This window comes from Lygodium microphyllum, chromosome 3 (assembly GCF_053477565.2).
Source record: "Lygodium microphyllum isolate KBCC chromosome 3, Lygodium_microphyllum_v1.1.10, whole genome shotgun sequence".
NCBI lineage: Eukaryota > Viridiplantae > Streptophyta > Polypodiopsida > Schizaeales > Lygodiaceae > Lygodium > Lygodium microphyllum.
In genome coordinates, this window is record NC_141137.1 from 56,163,604 (window position 1) to 56,186,815 (window position 23,212).

Here is a 23,212-nt window from a genome sequence, read left to right on the forward strand (position 1 = left end):
AGAAGGAGACAGATTCAATTGTGTTTTGAGACAGGGTTGGAATTATCTGTGTAATAGCCATAAACTTTAGAAATGGCAAATTTGCAGGAATCTAATGGTATTGATATGGCCTTTGTACACCAGCATATTGGAAATGGGAACGATAAAGACCTGGCGGAATTTGATGGTGATTTGTTAGCTGGAGATTCTAGGTAGTTAATGGAAGGGGATGAGATGGGTAAACGTCACAATATGTCGGTCGAAGAACCAGACTTGTGCGCCCTGAATTTTCCCTCGCAAAATGTTCATGCTTTGTGTTCTCAGACTAATGAGTCTTTTTAGTTTATGTTGGCCACTGCCAATCATCTGATGTCAGAATATGCTCAAGCTAATGAGGGTAAAGCGACTTCTTTGCCAAAAGGGGAACATGTGGTTGCAGTTATGGGTGCGGATTTGGTTCTCCAGCAAATTACCACCTTGCATGTGAGGGCAACCATTTTTTACTTTACTGGAAGGTCTCCATTGATCACTAGAATCCGTGCTTGGTTGCAATCTATTCTTGCCAATGTGGAGATGAGTTAGGATGATGCTTCAGGGCTTGGGCAAGCTCCCCTGGTGGAAGAGATTTATGATGGGTGGAGGGGTTTTTTGAGGTCCTCTTCCACTCCTCGGAAGTGCACGCTCATATTATGCAACGTATCTCGTTGTTCATGGATGGTCAGTTAGTTCATATGGTTCCATGGAGGCCTATGGTGAAGTTTCAGGAGGTTCTTAGGCAGGCTTGTCCAATTTGGGTCAAGGTGGTGGATTTTCTTGCACATCTTTGGCGACTTCTTCCCTTGGTTTTGAGATCTCTTGGTGAGGTGTTGGTAGATCCTCGGTTGGCCTCCCGTAATAGGATTAGGGCCTCGCCCAACCAAAGTTTGTTTTGAGGTTTTAGGATTGCAAACTTTGGTTTATGAGCTGAAATGGGGCACATTTGCTGGACACTGTTTTAGATGTGGACAATTGGGACATTTCCTTTCAGAATGTGATAGAAGCCAGGAGGTAATGCAGCGGTCTATGGATCCTGATTTGGATATGCATGACCATCTTCCCGAGCAGATGGTTCAGCAGCCTGAAGCTGTTCCTGCGCCGATTGTCCAACAGGGACAAGTAGATGGAAAGAAGGCTGCTTCTCAAGGGGATACTCAGCGTGCATTGCTTTCGATGGGTCAGAACTTGGCTCCTTAGGACAATTCTTGGGTTACGGTGGATCGTCGTAATGCTAGATAGGAGCCTCGGTCAACTCTTATTCGCCCAGCTTCGTAGATTCTCACTCAGACTTTTCAACACCGAGGTAGGGGGTTCTACTTGAAACCTCAACCTACAGTTGGTGTGAATGAAAAAAGGGTTTCTGATACTGCTTTGCACTTTGATTCGCAAGGAAGGTTGATGCCTCCTCGGGAAGTTTTCCATGCCCAGCAACAATAGCTTCCTTCTCGTACTTCCATTGCTAGTTTACAAAGGGAAGATTTGGTAGATGTGATTCGAAGTGAGATGGAAAGATTTTAGACAGCCAAAGTAGTTGATGTTAAAGGGAAAAGGAAAGTGGGGGTTCAGTAGTTTCCTTTTGTGTGATCCATCATGAGAATTGCTTTATGGAATGTGAAAGGTATTTCTTGAGGCAGTAAGCAGTATCAATTGTGGAAAGTGGTGTTAGCCAGCAATTGGGATGTTTTCTGTGCTATGGAGGATAAACAACATGCTTTGGTGGGATCATCTTATGTATATAAGGATTATTCTGTTTTTTTTAGTGGTCGTGTTCCACATAAATATGGAGTAATATTGGCCGTCAGATCTTCATTGCAACCATCTTTGATTTCTTAGGACCATCGAGGTAGATTTATGATTCTGGAAATCCTATATGAGGGAGAGGTTATATGGATAGTAGGGGTGTATGCTCCCTCTACTGCTCGTGAACATTGTCAGCTTTGGGATGACTTGCATTCCCTTGCCATGGCTCATCCACACTTTGTAATGGGGGATTTTAATGTCTGTACATCTCTGGATCAGATGACTTTGCAGCACTCTGCTATGGATGGGTCTGAGTGGCAGGCTTGGGATGCTCTAGCAATTGTGTCTTTGAAATAGGCCATGTGGTCTTGGATGCATCCCTCTCAGTCAGGATATACTTATCGTTCTCTTCATCATCCAAACACATGGGCCAGACTAGATAGGATCTATATTTGTCAAAGTGATTCTTTTCTTCCTATAGTCATTGATATGTGGATACAACGACATCATGTTTTGTCTGATCACTATCCTTTGATCTTCGAAACAACACACCGTCCTGTTCATGCTTATAAGGCTCTCTTGGCTTGTTTGCCTCTTCGTTTCAATCAATCCTTTCTCCTGCAAAATCAGTTTCTGGAATGTATTCAGCAGATAATTGATTCCTTTCAGTCAACGGTCCTATCAGAGGGGATGGAGGCATGGGCTGTTTTTAGAGATAATGCGTGTATGTTATCCCGACAGTATGGGACTCAGCATGCTTCCCTTTTATGCACTGGATTGCTGCATGCACAATCTTTGTTGGCCCATTCGTTATCTCTGTGCCAGTCGGGGGACACCACATATGATTTGCTTACATGCATTGAATGGTTGAAAGGCCGAGTTCAATTTTTACAGGAAGAGGAATATCTAAATACAAATTGCTGTCTAGAGCGGAGGATTTGCACGACAATAACTGTCATTCTCATCAATTCTTTGCCCGATAACATTAGAAATATGCCCGGGAAAATATTGTGTGTTTAAAAAATGTGCAAGGTGACATGGTGACAGATCCTGCATCCATCATTCAGGTGTTTGTAGATTTTTATAAATCCTTGTTGGGCCCTCAAGAGATTCTTTCGGATGATGTACACTCAGATTGTAGATACATTTGTGATCTGGTCAGTAATCAGGTTCAGCCAGAATGGGTAGCCTTAATGGAGGCTGATATTTCGGAGGATGAAGTGGAAGAGGTGCTGTCCCATTTTTCTAAAAGGAAAAGCCTCGGTTGGGATGGGCTTCCTAATGAGTTGTTTTCAGCCAATGTTGAGCAGCTTAAGGATCCGTTGACTCGCGTGTGTCAGCAGGTTTGGAATTCCAGTGTCATGCCGTCAGATTGGAAGATTGCAATCATTCGGTTATTGCCTAAGGTGCCCTCTCCTACCTCTTTGAAACAATGGAGACCCATTTCTGTTATGGGCTCTTTATACAAAATCTTCTCTAAAATCATTCCCAACAGATTGCAGAAAGTGTTGCCGCATTTGGTTCATCCACGTCGATGTGGTTTCATTAAGGGTCGGAATATAATACACAACATTCTAAATGTTCAACTTTGCAAAAGCTTCAGGCCAATAGCTGGTCATGCTTCAGCTTGATATTGAAAAGACATTTGATCATGTAAGCTGGTCTTTTTTGAGGCAGCTAATGTCCACCATGGGTTTTGGGCCACGTATGGTTTCTCTTGTGGATACTATTGGTCAGGGGCACTGGCTTGTATTGCACTTAATGGAGGGATCATTGATGAAATTGCCTTATCTCGGTCTCTTTGGCAAGGTTGCCCTCTCAGCCCTTTGTTGTTTGCATTAGTAACTCATTCGATGCTTTCTTTGTTGGACAAATTGGCCAATCAAGGTGAGATTATTGGTTTGTCTCTTCCCAGTGGGGCCCAACTTGTTGGTCAATCTTTGGCAGATGATTCCTTTATGTTTCTTAAGGTTGATTGCGCCAATGTTAATCAGGCAATGGTAACGTGGAAACTTTTTGCTATGGCGTCGAGACTTCATATTAATGCTCAGAAATCCACATTGCTCTCTTATACGGAAAATGATTTGTAGGCTTTGGGCTGGAATGGTATTGTGATTCCTGAGGGAAATATAACCAGACATTTAGGCTGTCCTATCGATGTAGAGATTGCTCCTTGGGCCTTGTTGGATTGGATGCATCCCGTATCCGTGATCGGTTTATGTACTAGAAGTCTCAAGGTTGGCCTCTCCATGTGAGACTTAAAGTTACTCAATGCATTATGATTAGCATGATTTCGTTTTTCTTGCCATTGCTTCCTTGGACCAAGAAATACCTTTTGGAATTGGTTCAGCCTATCCGATTCATGCTATGGAAAAATAAAGGAAATCGTCAGGGCCATGTGTGGATTTCATGGTAGCATGTGACTACTCCTAAAAGGATGGGGGGAGTAGCTCTTTTGGATGTTAATTTTCATATGGCTACTTTGAGGTTAGCTCTCCTACAGGCACTTTGTGTAGAGAGTCATCCGTGGTCAGATATAGCAAAATCTTTTATAGAAAGGGCTGGCATTTCTCATGGTAGTACTGTTATTCAGGCTTCTTGGTGGCATGTGCTTAACTCCACAAGATCTATTAAGGTCCCCTGGTCTTTTCTCCTTTCCCATATGATCACCTCTTGGCAGGTGATGTTACATTATACAATTTGGCACCCCCCGGATTTTTGAAAGAAGGAGAATTCCTTGCTAGGTGAAGTAGTGGCTTCCTCTAGATTGTTGGATTGGCTTGATAAAGATATGCAGCGTGACAAGTTTAACTGGATGGCTTGTTTGGGGTTACAGACACCTGGATGGTGTCATTCCTGGGAAGGCCCGTCTTTATTCCTTTTGGCGTATTCGTCAGCACTTTCGGGTGCCTAGAGGATATCTTAATATTTAGACGGCCATACAGGACAGACTTGGGAGCTACTATCCTTTGCCTGCATTATAGCTTTTGTCTCCCTGGCGTGATTGGATGTTTGTCATTCTTGATGATTTTGAAAAAAGGTTAGCTAACCAGATATATCATCAGATGGTAGAGGCCAAGAGATGGGCCACGGATAAGGCTAATAAAGTATGGCATATTCAGGACAGCAAAAAGAAATGGCAGGATAGATTCCTCCAGCTCTTGAAATCTAAGGTTCCGTATCAGGGAAAAGTGTTTATGTGGAGGCTACTTGTTGGGGCTCTTCCTACTGGAAACGTGTTGCGTGCTTGTAAAATCTCTGCTAGGCGATGTATCTTTTGTACCACATGTGATGAGACAGTGCCTTATCTTTTTGTCTCCTGCCTTGTTGCAAGAGAGATTTGGAATTTTGTTTCCCGTGTGTGGCTCTTATTGACCCAGCAACGGATATCACGTCGTTTGTGGATTATGGGAAAGATGACCTCCATGATCTCTTTGAGTTCAGATTACCCCTGCCTTTTCCATTTCCTTAGATGGACAGCCTTGTGACATATTTGGCGTACTTGGAATGCCTTCATTTTTTATTCGATTTCTGGCATTCATGGTCATGTGGCTTGAATCCGGGGTTTAGCGTTGTGGAAAATCTCCTCTATGGTGTCTGCTGATCTGGTTCTTCCTGACATTGTTGCTCCTTGGCTGGATACTGTTCGCTCCACTCCAGCTATTCTTTCAGTGTGACAGTTTTGTGTTAGAGTCTGTGTAGACTTTCCTTCATGTTTGTTATTTTCAATGCTAACTTGATGGTTTGATGTAAATATTTACTACTTAATTCAATTATCTTCACGGAGAGAGAAAGAAAGAAAGAAAGAAAGAAAGAAAGATCTATTAATGTCTCTATAAAGCCAGAGTGGCCTATGAGACCATAACCAATACAACTGGTATCATCATCTCTCATCAGATAAGAAGAGATCAAATTTATGTGTAAGTTTACATGGTATATTGGAATGAGATGTATGGAAACTGAAAAAATTGAAAAAGTTGGAAAAAGACCTAAGTTTAAAAAGATCAAGAGTGTAGGGTCTCTCTTCCTTAGTCTATGGAATCCACTAAGACTCTGCAAGCTACCTCCGACTGAGTCATCACGCCAATTTGCCTGTGTACCAAGCAATCGTGACGCGAATGTGGCGCATATGGGCACCCTTATGTTGCCGTGTAGGTGCTCTAGGGTGTCGTGCTCTGTGTAGCGTTGTAGCTTTGTCAACTGTATACCTCTTGATGTTGTATCTCGGCAACGCCTATTAATAGGAGACGTAGTGTCTTGGGTGGTTGCGGCTGGAGGTTCAGCTACGCTAAAGTAGTCTGTAACTGCTCTCTGGAGGGGTGGATGATGCTGGGGTCGCCTCCTATCCTGTAACAATAATGCTCTGCGTCGTTGGAGCTCCAGTAAGAAAAGGCCAAACATCTTTGGTCTTCACAGTCCATCACCCTTCTTAGTGGTCCAAAGCCCTCCTTAAAGAGGCAATGATAGCGGCCTTGGATATCATAGTATAGAGTACATCTACAAATGTAGTGCTCCTCCGTCTTTGGCTCCCATCCACAAAGATGGCACATCCTCTCATCGGTTGCAATAGGGCTCCATCGACCTGTCTCAATCATCAGCTGATACAACGAGGTGCGGATCTGACCAATAGCAACTCGGAGTCCGTGGGACAGTTGAGCATCCATGTATCTAGGCCTCACTATGAAACCGTCATGAGAAAGCTGCAAGAAGTGACTTTGGTATTGTGCCGTTTTCGTGCCTAATGGGAAAGGGGGACTTGGACTAAGTCCTTTCTATCTCCACTTTAGTGATGTCTGCCTTGATCACACTATTTAGCTCTGTACGACCAAGGCTCAAAGTAGGGTAGTCGAGGCTGTAATCAAATGGTGGTAGTCTATCTGTACTCATGCCATACAAATTTAGCCACGTGCTTATGTGTGCATACCAACACTGTCTATCTCCCTCTGCTGCAAGTTGTCTTGAAGACTCTAGCACTAGTCTAGGATATTGGTCTTTAGGGCGCTGCCATATCCTTTGAAGGAAAGTAATTGCTTGGAATAATGCCTCAACTACCATGGGTGCAGGACCTAATTCTGCTCGGATGATCTCTTGTGGTACTGAGGCTACGAGAGAGAGAGAGAGAGAGAGAGAGAGAGAGAGAGAGAGAGAGAGAGAGAGTTATATTAACGTCTACGAAAGGCCAAGTTGGCCTATGAGACCAAAACGTTACATACAAAATGATTGGGAAAGTTTCAAGGTCCCAGGGTAGCTACCATCTAATGCTATGATAAACTAATTGACTAAGTACAAAATGGTATATAGGCTAGGTACAATTCATGTGTGTTCCAAGTATGGTGTGGAACTGCTCATGGAGCTTGGTCATCCTAAAATGTCCCGCATGGGTCTATCTAACATCGAAAGGTTGAATTGGCAGGGCAAGGCCCTCCGGTGGCGGCACACTTGTGCAAATGAAGCCACACTTGTGCAAATGAGGCACAAAGTGTCTTCAAATAATAAAAAATGAAATCCTAACGGCTTAACCGTCATAGGAAACCCTAACCCTAGCGTCACTTAGTGCTAGGATACTAGGGGAAACTACATTTAATGATAGTTTAAATGCCTAGGGAGCCTGGATCATGGATCAAAGGGCATCAACGCATAGCCCACAAGATGGCCTACAATATGTTGCTCCGAGCACAAACATTTAGGTGCATGTAAGTTTGGTGAACAACTTATAATATGCAGCTATTGGTTGCAAGGTTGAGGCTAGTTGGATCCATACTTATAGAGGGTAAACCTACTAGTTTAGATGATTGGTAGTGGGAATACAACTAGAGCTGACTTGGTTGCCATATATGAACCTTAGTTTATTGGGTTGAGACCCATAGAAACAGGGAACGCCCATTCCGGGACTTAGGAACGGATTAACGCGTTCCGGCATGTGTCTACCGGTGAAACGGCCATGGAACGTTCCTGCTCGTTCCTAGCCCTATTCTTGCTCGTTTCGGGCCGTTCCAGCCGCCGTTTCCTGTTTGGAACGGTTGTTCCTTGGAATCAGATTGTCCCGCCTGCTCTTGCCTCTGTCGCCTTGCCCGCCTGCTCCCGCCTACCTCGCCTGGCCCTACCTGCTCATGTCTACCTTGCTTGGGCCCTACTTGCTCTCGCCTCTCCTGCCGGCTTAGCCTATGGCCCCCCGCCTCTCCTACCTGCCTAGCCTGACTCTCCTGCTTGCCTGGCCTCTCTCTCTCTCTCTCTCTATATATATATATATATATATATATATATATATATATATATATATATATATATATATATATATATATATATATATATATATATATATATATATAGATGCCGTTCCCTCCGTTCTCGTTCCCTAACTTTAGGCGTTCCTCCCGTTCTGGGGGGTCCCGTTCCCGTTCCCCATTCCTAGTAACTATGTTGAGACCTCATTATATCAATCACATGGGGTAGGAAATGGGGAGTAGGACAGGGATAGGGAATGGACATGGAATTGTCATTCCCATTGACTTTATAGTGACATAGTCATTAGGGCCGATTTTCGGAGAGTTGAGACAGGGAGGACTCTGGTAGAGCCACCTCTCCCTCTAGAACCAAAGATGAGAGCAATGACGGATTTCTTCCATAAATCAAACCCAATAGGCACTACTAGTTCAATAGACACAAATTCATCCCACTAGACTGCACCTACTCCACGTTGTAGTTACACGAGACAGGGACCATTGTACTTTGCTGAGCATGGTTACCTACACCACCCGATCGATGATTGAGGGGCCCATACCATAGTCAGATCTAACTCTAGAGCCATCATTGCGAATACAGGAGACTTACCCCTTGATACATTAGCAAAGTGGCCCTAGACCACATCATAGCTGGGATCGTGTGTTGACCTTGAGATATGGAGAGGAGCTCTTATAGCTAGATATTTTGTGCATATAATATTTAGATATTTAGATGTTAGCCTTATACTAGGATGCATTTTTTTTTTTCAATTTCATGATGAGATGACATTGGATACAAACGTACTTTGGTTTTGTCTCATAGACCACATTGGCCTTTTGCACATTAATTTTTTTGGGTTTGACTCATGCCTACGCTCACAGAGGAGTGTTGGTGATCCTCAGTAGGACATTGGGGCACTTTCTATTCTCCTTACGAGAGGTTTTTCCTCCCAGTTTTGTTCTCCTTTATTTTATGTGCCTATGTTACACAGTTTGGACACTTGTCATGTTTTACACCTTTCGGGTGTGAACACACGTTAGCAACCCTAAAGTTTAAGGGTTGTACTTTGTACTTGCGCATTACACTCTTTTCAAGATTGCATTGGGAATTGTGTCGTCTCTTTCACACTCTCTTCAGTGCCAATTCTACTCTTAGCTGAGCGTCGATCTATGTGCTTGCTCTCACATTTGGTATTAAAGCAGACCTTCAGCTCAACTGAGCTCTTGGCCACCATCAGCTGAGCCGCCACCTGCATGGTTAGCAGCTCCAATCCCACCAGTGGCATGTCTGCCTGCAACTACAGAACCCACCAGCTGAACCGCCTGCTCCATCTGGACGCCGCCGGTCTGCTAGCATCACCACGTGGAGGTTCGCTTCCTGCTCCTCTGCTCTTTGGCCTGCGCTGCCACCAGGCAGGTCTGCCTCCAGCCTCAGTCCACCAGTGCCACTTGTGCTACCACCTGGCCTGCGCTCGCCAGTCCTCCAGCTCGCCTGCTAAGAGCCACTTGCAGACCTGTCAGCCACCAGAGCGCTGCCCCAGCCTCGAGCAGCCTGCAACCTGCTCTGTTAGCTGCCATGTCCAATGCCAACTGCGCCCGCCACTGAGTGCTCCAGTTCGTCCACCTGCGCCTGGTCCTGCAGCTGTGCCACCACCACAGGTCAAGTCCGCCCGCCACAGGTCGCCTGGCTCTGCTCAGTCAGGTTAGAGGTAAGAAGAAAAATTTATTACTTTTTTATTCAGATTTGATCTTCAGATAGAGGTTTGTGCCCAAGCAGCTTATCTCTGTTTCTGCATGTGTCTGGGACACATTTATTGCAGAGATTTCTTGATTTTCGGGCCAGAAATTTGGAGTTTTTGAATTCAGCTCAGACATTAGCAAATGTACATCAGTGTCAGTTTGCAATAGACTGAATTTGTGCATTTTGGACAACAAAGTTTTGGGGCTTTTGCATTCTTTGTCTGCTGAGCACTATTTGTACCTTGGACAGCGTGTACATTGGATAGTTTTGATAGAGTGTGATCAAATTTGCTTATTACACCAGGGTGCTTGCTGTAATTTCTGGAAATTCTCAGATTTTCAGTTTGGTCCAGCTTTAAGTCTTGCTCTTGTGCTCTTTGAACACTGACATTTATCATGGCCAATCAAGGACAAGGTGATGTGTTCATATATGTATCCAAGGACGATAGGTTGGATGGCAACAACTATTCTCTATGGTCTTTTATGATGAAAAATGTGCTGATTGCGAAGAATCTTTGGGATTATGTCAACGGTGAAGAAGTTCGGCCTGGAGTTGTGGCTCCTGTAATACCTCCTCCAGGAGGATGTGGACAAAGGCCCGCTTAGCCCACTCCAGCTCAGCCACTTCCCTAGAGATTAGCAGCACAAAAGGCTTGGGACACACAGGATGCTTAAGCATTGTCACTGATGTTTAAGCATTGTCACTGATGTTTGTTGGAAAAAACGAGACACACATCTCTTTCTTGAAGAAAGAGCTTGAGAATGTAAAGATGGATGAAGGTGATTCTATGCAAGATCATCTCAACAAAATTCAGGACTTGTGTGAGCAGCTCATGAATGAAGTTGAGTATTATTCAGATGCACAATTGATCTCTACTACTTTGAATTCATTACTGCCCTCTTATTTGGCCTTTCATATGGCCTTAAATCTCACCATAAAAATTTCCCCGTAGTCACTTACTTTCCTTTAGTTGGTTAGTTTGCTCTTAGAAGAAGAGCAAACAAGAAAGAACAGTGGGGTGGATGTAATTGCCTCTAAACAGGTTTTTATGGCAAGGTAGAAGGGCAAGGATAGCTAGTCTAAAAATACTCCACAGAGTTCTGGGAGTTTAAGTACTTCACAGAGCAGTAAGAAATAGAGGGGCACACAAGCCAAGAAGGGCAAGTGCCACTATTACAAGAAGCCAAGTCATTACATCACAAAATGTAAGAAGTGCATAGCTAAGGAGAAGAAGAAGAAGTTAGAAATGCCTGTTTTTTATGCGGCTTCCACTGCTACCGTTTTTTGTTGTGGATTGTGACTATTGTTTCTACACTTGCAATTATGACTCTTCTTAGACTGATAGAGCATTTAGCTCTACTGAGGATGCTAGCACTTGGTTCTTTGACTGTGATTCTTCTAGACATATTACATCCCGTAGGGATTTATTTTCCTCTGTTGTCACTCCTGTTGGTAATTTTGTGTAGTGTGTCAACAATGCATCGTACCCTATTAGAGGTATTGGGGAGATTGTGTTGACAGCCATTGATGGCTCTATTCTCCGTTTGTAGGATGCATTATTTGTGCCAGGCATAAAGAAGAATTTGTTGTCCGTTTCTTCTTTGGCAAAGTGTGGTATGCAAGTTACATTTGATAATGATAAATGCATGGTCAAAGATAAAGAACTCATGACTTTGGTTTTGAGTGGCATATTATGTCATGGACTATATGAGTTAAATGCTTATTTAGTTTATCAGTCGGTCTATCCAGCATCTACTCTTACTCCTGCTATCTCATAGGCAGAGTTATGGCATGCGTGCATGGGGCATGTCAACTATGGTAGCTTGATGCTTATGCAACGTACACATGCTAGATGGCTTACCTCTCTTGGAGAGACCTCCTGAGCATATATTTGGGAAAAATGCATCGTTTTTCGTTTCCTCATGATGTTGCTTTTAAGGCAACTGCCAGATTATGGATTTTGCATTGGGATGTATGTGGCCCTATGTAGACAAAGTCATTGGGTAGGTGTTATTATTTTGTCACTTTCATTGATGACTTTTCTCGTTTTTGTTGGGTCTACTCTTTGGTGAAAAAGTCAAGAGGTGTATGATGCATTTTTGGCTTTTGTAGCACTTGCTGAAAATCAATTTGGTTGCAAGATTAAGACTCGGACCAAGGGGGGAATACATTTCTTCCATCGTGCTGGATAATTTTTTGAAGCAGAAAGGCATTGTCTATCAATACACTATTGTATATACTCCACAGCAGAATGGGGTTGCAAAGAGGAAGAATCAATCACTCGTGGAGATGGCCAGATGTATGTTGAAAGCAAAGAGTTTGCCACATAGTTTTCGGGATGGAAGCAATTATGTGTGCTTGCCATGTTTTGAACAAGTGTCCTACCAAGGCATTAAAGAATGTTACACCTTTCGAGGCTTGGAACAGCTAAAAAGCTTATGTTGGACATTTTCATACTTTGGGTATCTTGTGTATGCTCACATTCTCTAGGTACTAAGAAAGAAGTTGGACAACAAGGCTGTTAAATGCATTTTGGTAGGGTGCATCAGTGAGAGCAAAGGATATAGATTGTATGATCTTGTTTCTAAGAAAGCATTTGTCATTAGGGATGTGGTTTTGATGAAAATTCAGAATTATCCCTTGTTGGTTTTGATACATATCAGGCTGCCAATGATGTATTTGAAGGGTTGTTGCTCCATTGAGCAATGCAAAAATTCAGCTTATGGTTAATCTGAATATTCAGCAAGATGCTGAAATTGAGGTTCAGCAGGAGCTTGTATACAATCGGGAAGCTAGGCAGATGCCTAGATAGTACTTGTAGACTATGAAAGATAGTATTTGGATTTTCTTATTGCTGGTTATACTAGAAGATAAGCTCGTCTGCATGATGGTGCTGATACAATGGAGTTTGTTATGGCAACATATACACTTGATGATGAGGAGCCTGAATGTTTTGAGAATGCACAACAAAGTGTGTATTGGATGGCAGTAATGCAAGCTGAGTTTGATTCTATCATAAAGAATCAAACATGGGATTTAGTGGCATTGCCTGTTGGGAAGAAAGCCATTGCTACAAAGTGGGTCTATAAGCTGAAAAGGAATGCATATGGATCCATTGATAAGTATAAAGCTTGGCTTGTGGCCAAAGGCTACACACAAAAGAAAGGCATTGACTATGATGAGACATTTGCTGCTACATCCCGCATGACTACCATTCGGTCTATGGTTGCTTTGCCTGCCCATCATGGTTGGATTGTGGACCAACTTGATATTAAGATTGCATTTTTACATGGGGAAGTTCAAGAAGAAGTGTATGCATAGCAGCCCATTGGTTTTGCAGTCGAGGGATCCGAACACTTGGTATGCAAGCTGAAAAAGGCTTTGTATGGTTTGAAGCAAGCTCCTCGAGCTTGGTATGCAAAAATTGATACCTTTTTACTTAGCCCAGGGTTCATTAACAGCTCATCAGAGTCTATACTTTACGTACGTGAAGAAGGGGGGATCCTCGCTGGTCATATATCTTTATGTAGATGATATTTTGCTCACAAGGACACATGCTGATCAGATTTCAGCATTCAAAGGGGCCTTTACTATTTGGGCATTCAGTTCATTCATGATTCTAGAGGCATTGGATTGTCATAGTCCAGATATATTGGTAGACTTTTTGAGAGGTTTGGCTTACAAAATTGCAAGCCAATTTGCACATCGATGGAACCTAGACTCAAGCTGTCCTTGCATGATGACAGTGATTTGTTTGATATCCATACGTATGTTGTAGCAGTTGGATGTCTCATTTACTTATGCAACACAAGGCTAGATATTCAGTTTGCAGTTTCAGCCCTAAGAAGATATATGCACCGCCCACACATGTCACATTGGCAAGCTCTGAAGCGTGTTTTTTGTTACTTGCAGGGAACTAGGACTCTTGGATCGCTTTATGCCAAGGGGGACCACTGCAACTACATGCTTACAATGATTTAGATTGGGCCGGTGATTTTGATTCATGTCACTGTACGAGTGGAAATTGTTTCTTTTTTGGCTTATCTTGCATCTCTTGGCTTAGCAAGAAACAATGCACTGTTGCTACATCGTCTTATGATGCTGAATACAAGACAACTTTCACTAACACTGTTGAATGTGTATGGTTGAGATGTTTGTTGGCTGATCTTGATGTATGTGTTACGGAGCCTACTCCTTTGTTTGCACGAAACCCAGTGTTTCATGCACACACGAAACACACAGAGATTCACTATCACTTTGTTAGAGAGAGGCTATATGTAGGAGATATTAGCCTCATCTATTGTCCTACCACGAGTAATGTGGCAGACATCTTCATTAAAGCTCTTCCTCATGACAAATTTGAAGCATTCCGCAATGCTTAAAATTTGATTTCCTTTGGTGGATGATCCTTATAATTGATCACTCTTCACTGCAGGGGGGTTTGTTGAGTTTGACTCATGCCTACGCTCACAGAGGAGTGTTAGTGATCCTCAGTAGGACACTAGGGCACTTTTTACTCTCCTTACGAGAGGTTTTTCCCCCCTATTTATTTCTCCTTTATTTTATGTGCCTATGTTACACCGTTTGGGCACTTATCGTGTTTGTGTGAACACACGTTAACAACCCTAATGTTTAAGTGTGGTAATTTGTACTTGCACATTACACTCTTTTCAAGATTGCATTGGGAGTGGTGTCTTCTCTCTCACACTCTCTTCACTATCAACTGTACTCTCAGCTGAGCTTCGACCTTTGTGCTTGTATATCCTCACACACACCAACACAACACCCCCACCCCCCCACCCCACATGCGTCCCTCTCTTTTCTTTAGATCTATCAATGAGCTAGATACCCCACCATCCTTTCCTAGTTACATCATGATGTAGGCTCTTAGCACCTAGATCTTGAGATATTAGAGCCACCAAGAGGCCAAGACCACTTGAAATAGCCACCTTGGCTGTATCATGCTCACATTGCCATGGTATAGGTGCTAGATTGCAAAGGTTCCACATGAGAGAGTGTGGTTGTGCCATTAGGGTGTAGTCAATATGTGAGTCTTCCTCGCCTCATGCCCCATCATACCCACATGATAGGGATAACAGTTTGGCTTGCACTACTCTTCGGTGCTGATAACAGGAGTAGGGATGGTTTAACTAGTAGTGCAAGTAATGTATGGTGAATTCCAGTTGATTGTTTTTATTGCATTTTGATTCTAATTTCTTTTGAGTGGACCCTCATTGGGTTTGGGTTATATAAATCAATCTCTCTTTGATTATTTAAAGGTCTTCAATGACTTGTTTGGTTTTCGATTTGACTTAGGTATTAGCCAAAAAGGGTGTTCCATCCTACTATCAAAAAGCTTTGCTCTTGCAACTTTACTTGATTCTGATTGTAGGCTATATATAACGTATTTGTAATGTAAGGCCTGCACTATTGTTATTCATTGTTGGGTCTAATGACAAACACAATCATTGAGCTTACGATCTTTCATTTTCATTCACTGCTAAATTGAGCCTAATATGCAAAGGCTTGAGTTCAGGCATGTTCCAACAATGCTATTTTGGTAAAATTATGCTTGTGTAGCTGCTGTTCTTTTGATTCTTTGAGAAAAACTCTTTGAGAGTCCTCTAAATGCTTGTTCAGGCTTGTCAACACATGCTTGTGCCTTGCTTTCGCAACTGTTTTCCAATGTGGATTGTAAAAGGTTTTTTGTAGTATATCAAGATATAGTTGGGCTTATGGTACTCTATGGCTTTGTGTATGCTTCTCTTGGCCAGCAAGAGTGAGTACATTCGCTGCTTATCTTTGGCAAGCTCAGTATGCCTTTATGTTGCCACCAATCAAGGTTTTTTGAGGTGTGCAAACTTCACACATGCGGACCAGAGTTTTTGGACTGAGATTTATCACAATGGGAACTGTGCACCAATCTTATGTATGGATGTACTCAGGTTGGAATGTTCACCTTCTAAGATTGATGGTGATGCAGTTATTGAGGATTGGATAGTCTTGGGTGAAGGAAAAGGGACTGTCACTGTTATCTGTGGGTGTTGGGTTAATGGTTCTTTTCAGGGAAGGAGCTTTTGCTCATGGGAAGCAGAGGAAGAAAGCAAGGTGCTGGGAGTCTTCTGGTCTAAATCCCTTGGCCCCAGGTAGTTGAATTATCCATTTCAGGCTCAAAGTGACCTCTTTCAGCAAGAACTGTGTTCAATTCTGCTATATTTATGTCGTTGCTGCATTAAAGCATTGGCTGAATTATTTTGCTTCCAGTCATGTTTTCACTGCAGATCCTTGTGGGAACTTATGTATGTGGAGCCTATCAGATGGCCACTCTAATTCTAGTGATGCTATTAAGCACTTTTCTGCACTTGGCTCAGTTCCATCAATAACATCGGGGAATTCAATCTTGTTTATACAGTACAAGTCACCATTTGCTGCACGTATTGTGTGCTTAGATACACATCCTGACGAGGAGGTAATCACATGCCCATCAATTTTCGTGTGCAAATCTTAGTAAGTGTACATGTGGGAGGCTATGGCTTGTATTGTATATTCTAATGCAATCTTTTGAAGTAGTTTAAGTCCCGTCAATGCAGCGTCTTGAAAGATTTTGGTTGCCCTTTCTGTTTGATAAAAGCTAAAATATTAGAATGAACCTGCCTGAAGCTAAGCCAAGGGTAGGAAAAAACAAAGAAAAACAAGAAAAACAAGAAAAACAAGCATTAGGGTTTTTGCTGTCATAACACGGCATGAGGGTTTGATTCGGTTGCCAATTTGTATTTTGGAGTTTATTGGCTATTCCAGGTATATACAACTCTCCCTCTCCATCCATAGCTTTGATCTGGAGGTGCGTGTGATAGGCTGTGACCTGAATCGTGTGATTCAAGCGATTTATCGTTGCGTCAGCCAAAGTGGCGCCACATTCAGCCAGTTCGAGTGACAATGATTCTGGGCTGAGTCCCCGAATCTGCCCTCAGTCCACTACCGCTCGAACCACCTAACTCGAACCACTCGACTCGAACGCATTGAAATTTGGCCCTCGGCATTGCCGACTCAGCCCAACCCCACTCGGACAAGTTGACATTCGGCCCTCGGCCCACTCGACCACTCGGCCCTCAAACAACCGGCCAAATTTGACATTCGGACCAATTACATTTGGCCCTTTCTACTTGGCCCTCGGACGGGGTGAATTGGGCACTTGGCCCCAGCAATTTGGACCTGTTGGGACGAATTTAGATCTTTTCAAATTCTAACCTGAAGACAATGAAATTGACCGAGAGACCATATAGAGAAACCATATCATAGATTGATCACTGCTCTGTACCAACGTGAGTATGGTTCCTAAGTTATCTCACTTGCTATTTGTGCCTTCATACATATGTAACATGTCTATACTTGGTCAGGAATCAAGCTCTTGTACCATTTTATTTATTCCAATTCACCTAACAACCATCACCAATAGAACAACATAGAAAAGCTAGATGCTATTTCATTGGGAGTTAACAACAAAAGAGGAACACAGAGAGGAGAAAGAACAGAGGTGAAATGCAAAAGAACAGAAGGAACAGTGATCTGAAAACACTGATACAAAGCTGCACACAATCAACCCCTGCATGCTGTGGAGGTATGTCAGTGACAGTACTGGACTGATGGCAATCTCATTGAGGAAGGTGAGTGAGAATGATGATGTGTCAGATAATGTGGGAGGCATGAGCTGAGGCAGCTATATATAGAAGATGACCAGCAAAACAGGTGGTCCTGATCATCATGAAGTCTGACTGACTGATGTGGCCACCCAGAGGCTGAAAATAAGGTGCCGCTACTGCCACACGGCATAAGTGGAAAATTCACCTCGTAATCCTAAGTGTGCAGACTGAATGGACTCAAGTGGACTGCATAAAATGTACTCTAAGCTCTACCTAATATATAAAGTCAAGCGGATTGTATAAATGCCCTCTGATCTCTACCTACTAAGCCTGAAATGAAGACGACTGACACATGAGAATGAATTGCAGACTGATATAGTTAAAAGAGAGCTTCCAAAGTCGTCGTCTGACTTGGAAGGACCTCACAAGCAAGAGGTTTACACGGAAGAAGACAATATATACCATGTTTGCTAAGAATTTTGACTTTGAGCTTTAAAATGTGCATGCAAGGTTGAGCAACATGGAAGGTGATGCCACCATATTTTCACTTTCACATTTTTGTTTGGAGAGCCGTTAGTCATATTACAAGTTCTCCAAACGAGCCCATGGAAATCAGTTACAGCATGCACATAGCGTAAAGAAATGCTTTAGCGCAAAAGATAAACCCAAAGTGTATGACAAAACACAATGAAGAGTAAGAGAAGAATGAATGCATTCAACAAACTATACGAGTGAATACAAAACTGCAAATTTCCATGTCTCAAAATGGATGGGGGTAGAGATGAACTGGAGAGTGTCATATTCTGAACGAATCCCGAAATGCAGCAGGCAGCCTTTGGCCAAGTGACCAACTTCTGTAAATGGCTGTAAACAGCAATGCAGGCTGCACTATTCCAAAAATGCAGGCTGAAATTGACTAGGGCTTGATACACGTGTGGGATATGCTTGCGTGTAGGTCCCCATGGATGCCTTGTTTGGGTGGATAAACCCTCACCACTTGGTCGTATAAAAGCAAGGGACCTATACGGAAAGGATGTGTCTATGTTTAATGATCCCCCTGATATGGTGTGTGGTGTAACAGGTGGAACTGTGAATAAAGATGTAAATGAGGGTGTGAATGAAGGTGTCGAAGCAGCGGAAGGAAAGGTGGGATAGATTCGATTTGAAATTGTGGTGTAGATGGGATTGAAGTGAATGAAATTGATTGATTTGAGATGGAAATTGAAATGTAGGACATAGAGTGAATGAAGATGAAACAGCAACATCAAATTGACTGGAAGATGCAAAACTTGATGAAGGAAAACTAGAAGAAGAGTTACTTTGTTTTTCCTTATAGCCAGCTTTTCTTGTATACAAGAAGCTGTCCTCTTGGGGACTTTAGATTGGAGTGGACAAACTGAATGTTACCTTCTTCTCTTGATTAATTCCAGAATTCTGCATCAAACTAGGAGCAATAGAGCAAGAAATAGAAGTGTAAACTTGTATACCTTGCACTGGAGTAGATGGAATAGAAATCGAGGACCCTATGATAGACAAACCAAAAACCAAACCAGTTGTATCCATCCCAATTAATGGCTCAGTCGATCCCGCAAGGTCTTGAGACTTGTGCTGCATAGAATCTAAAGGGAGATAATCATTACTAGCTCAGGAAGTTGTTGGGCTTGATGCATGAGGATAAAATCGTATTCTGGTTGAGAGATTTTTTATGAACGGTAGTATCCATAGTAGTTAGTTGAATCTCCACCTATGTTGAAATCTTTAGTAGCTAGTTGTGAGTATGACTCCTATTCTATTCTAAGCAAAGGTTGTTCTAGAGATTGAAATTTTAAGTGGTGATGATGTGTTTGCAGCCATCTTCCCTTCAGAGTTCTTTCTTGTCTCAGATGTTGAGCTTTTAGATCAAAATGTAGGTTTCTTCATTGGGAAACCTAGCTCTGATACCATATAAAGAAATATTCGAGCACATAAGATAATCTCAAAGTGTATGACAAAACATAGCGATAGAAAAATAGAAGTCAAAGGTGAAGAGTAACTTAAAAATGCTAATAGGGCTCGATTGAAGTGACCTTGCTTGAGGGACATTGCATTGAGGTCATATAGGACGTAGTTGTGCATTATATGAAGACATAGGATGCTCTAAGAATGTGTAAAACCCCGTGTGCATGAAGATTAAGGCATGGAGTTAAATTGGGTAAAAAGCAGGACTTTTTGCGAGTTAGCGAGCAGCAAATAGCGCGAATAGAGAGAGGAGAGAAAACATAAATTTCATCCTGTCTGTGGATACCATACACATGGATTCAGGTGCCTTCTGGTGAAGAAAAAATCATGGACTGCATGCCTAGGCAATAGGGGCTGCTTTGAGCTGGAAGGGGGACTGCTTTTTGGGGTTGAATAGAGCAGCTTGGGGCTGTTTTGGAGGGAATACAGGGCAGATCTGAACAGCAACAAATAGGGACAGCATATGGGCTGAAACAGGTGTCTTTTGGGGAGAGAAACAGGGGACAATATGCCTAAACTACGTGGGCTGCTTTATGGCTATGAAGGGCTGCTCTCTGAGGGATGAATAGAAGAACAAAGTTGGAAATAGGGCAAAAACAGGGCTGAACTGAAGCAAAGAGATATTCATTACTGTCCATCACCAGGAAAGGAGGACTATCAAAGAGCATTCTAATCAGTGCTGTCCATCACCAAGAGAGGAAGAGAACTGATGTATGCTAAATTTTACTATTCAAAACTGAAGTATAGAGGGCTTTTATGCAAGCCACTGCTGTCTTAAATCTCTCTACAGTTATGCATGCATTGCTATCTTGATTCAAAAGGAGTCTATGGACAAGTTTTAAACGGGTCTGTTCATGTTCCATAAAAGCATTGTTTGCTATCCAAACACTTGTATGGATGCCTCTACTCATTTTGGGTTGATCATAGCCAGTAAACAAAGGTCTCCAGAACTAATGTATATGCTGTGCATGCATTGGATGTTTGCTTTTATGAAATGCAGGTTTCTGTTGACAAGCTTTAAACCTATCTGTCTAGTCTAACCTCTCTTTTCATCTTCCATAATCTTCAAGCTCTAAAACCCAAGTTGAACTCTCTCATCTTGAGACCCAGTGTTTCTTGGCCATACATGACAAACTTCTTGACTTCTTTTTGTTGATTCCAATGTGAAAAAGCCAGGGTAAGAGCATAGCATCATGGATGATTCTTCAGATGTAGGATTGGTACAATGGGATGATGTGCAGTAGATTATGCAAAGGTATGGGATGTATAAGCATGAAGAAACTTTGAGAAAAGTGCTTGAGTTAGTTATGGCTGAACTAAACCAGTTTGAAGGATCCAATGTATCTAAGTACTTGCGGCTCTATGTAGAGGAATTGGAATTTGTTGGGATCCTTGTAAATCAGATGAGTTGGAACTTTGTTCCGATTGTTGTCTTGAAACTCAAATCTCATGTAAGCAATATTCTTGTAGATTGTGGCTCAAGTTGGGATGATTTTTCAAAAACGCTCAAGGACGAATATTTCATGAAAGATGCGGAATGGGGGATGAAAAGAACTTTCTTGGAATGAGTTACTAAGCCCAACGAGGGGTTATCAATGAGACAGAATTGTTATGGGAATTTGAGTGTAGATAAGTGCAGTTGGATAGAATACAATAGCTGACTCTTTAGATGGAGAAAATCGAATTGTTTCTGCAGGCAGCAAATTCTTCACTATAGTCAAGCCTTAAAGATCTTTTCGAAGATGACAATACAGAACAAGGGCTGAAAAGGAATTGGAAAGATATACAAGATGCAATTTCTAAGCTTGTAAAGAGAGAGAGATGAAGAGACAAGCTGGCTATTGTAGGAAGAATGCCAGTTCCGACTAAGATAGATCAAGTGAGTAAACAGCTGGTTGTAACTGCATCTCCATATGAACCACTGTAATTTACACTCTTATGATCAACCCAAATATTATTAAATATGTTGTGTCCAGATGACATGATTGAAGAACTGGTAAAAGGAATATAGGATTTGCACTTGAAGTTTGCAAAGCTAGAAGAAAAAGGACGATCTTCAGAATTGTCTGGAAAGAGGTATCAAAGTCAAGAAGGGTTCATGTATAGATGTATTTGGTGTGACAACATAGAACATACCCGAAAATATTGTGATACCTACAAGGATGCATACTTGAAAGACTCTGATAACTACAAGGATGCATTGAGCAAGGATCTTATTTTCTTTAACGATGGTAAGAGCCATTTGCAAGAAACAAGGTTGCCACTTTGGTACCGATTTTGGAAAGGTGCTATGAGGAAGCTAGTAGTAGATGTGTCTTTACGGCATGCATTTGTTGCTGTGGAAGTGGCAACTTATGGTCTGCAAAGTGAACATATCATAAAGATGGATTCTGGAAGAGAAGGCATATCTCGCATGAAGAAAGAACTTTGATCTCATGTGATAAAGATTGTGCAAGATGAACTTAGGGATTTGCTAATTGCTTCTTTGAGCGATGTTCAAGGTGCTAAGGATACATATGTTGTGTCAAATGATACAGATGTATTGACCGAGGGTGTTGATGATGCATTGACTAAGGATGTTGATGACATAGATGCTTTGGCTAACGATGTAGATGTGTTGGTTAAAGATGTTATTCAACCTGATGTAGAGTGCATATCAGGAATTGAGAAGTTGTCACTAATTAGGCCTATTATGGACAATATTGTAGAGGAGCCGAAATACTTGAATGAAGGTGAGAAGATTGATGAACAATTTGCAGGACATGGCAAGTATGCATGGTACATGTGATGAGGTTCTTTTGCACGCTAAGAAAACTTTAAAGAGGTTTTGTGGTATACATGATAAGGGTTTCCAGCAACATGATTTAAGAACTTAGGATTGCAAGAGGAGGAGGATATTGAACTTATATCTATGCATCTATTCAATGTGGTTCTAGGAGATTTAGTGCACGACAAAGATGCTTTTCAAGGTGATTCCACAATTTCAAACGGAGAGAAGGATGAGTAGAAATGGATACTCGATGATGGAGCAAATGTGAGTGTATTTTGCAAGCTAAAACTATTTGAGTACATAGCAAAAGAAAGGTGGGAATACATGATGCTACCTTATAATCCAGGGGGAGTTGCAAGCTATGGTATGCTTACAAATATATTATGAGTTAACTTTAAGATTTGATCTAGGTGGTTCTAAGGATTTCATGCAGCAGGGTACATATGGATACATGCTGTTTGGTGAAAATCTGTTATGTGCACTACATGAACTTTTGATGTCATATGATCCAGGAGGTGGCAATTGGTTTGGCTATATGCTTATGTGGACAATAGGGCAAGTTTTTTTATCATGGAGGTGATAGTATGTTTAAGTGCATGATACATTGCAACATAGGAATTTTGGTTTATGATCCACAAGGATACCATGCTGCTCAAGATCTATGGCAGTTTATCTTTTGGCCATTTGATCTAGGAGGAAAATGGTTTATGTGCTTAGATGTATGGGAGATTACTATTTGACCTTTTGATCTAGGAGGATATTAGATGGATCATACCGAAGAATAAGAGATGTGGTACGTGCCAAAGGATGTGCAAGTTTAGTGGGAGTGGATGTCATGTGGTTTGGAAGGCTAAACATATAAACATTAATATGGCTCGATTGAAGTGACCTTGCTTGAGGTACACTGCATTGACCATCATACAGGACTTAGGTGTGCTTTACGTGAAGACAGAATGCTCTAAGACCATGTGTAAAACCATGTGCATTAAGACTAAACAAGAAGTTAAAACTGGGTAAAAACACAGAACTTTTTGGGAGCTAGTGGGTAGCAAACAGACCATGAACAGAGAGAGTAGAGAAAGCACAA

At 42.1% G+C, this 23,212-nt stretch overlaps 1 protein-coding gene across 5 annotated transcripts in view; it reads left to right on the forward strand.

Moving 5' to 3' along the window:
- LOC148038366 (Transducin family protein / WD-40 repeat family protein) overlaps positions 1 to 23,212 on the forward strand; it is a 184,495-nt gene that overhangs the window by 142,037 nt on the left and 19,246 nt on the right. For 2 of the 5 annotated variants that reach the window (XM_087671128.1, XM_087671136.1), the window contains exons 9-10: positions 15,492 to 15,863; positions 15,982 to 16,186. In XM_087671128.1, the coding sequence (XP_087527254.1) occupies positions 15,492 to 15,863; positions 15,982 to 16,186 (577 nt within the window). The remainder of the gene's footprint in view (positions 1 to 15,491; positions 15,864 to 15,981; positions 16,187 to 23,212) is intronic. The other 3 variants (XM_087671160.1, XM_087671145.1, XM_087671152.1) reach the window with 3 other exon arrangements.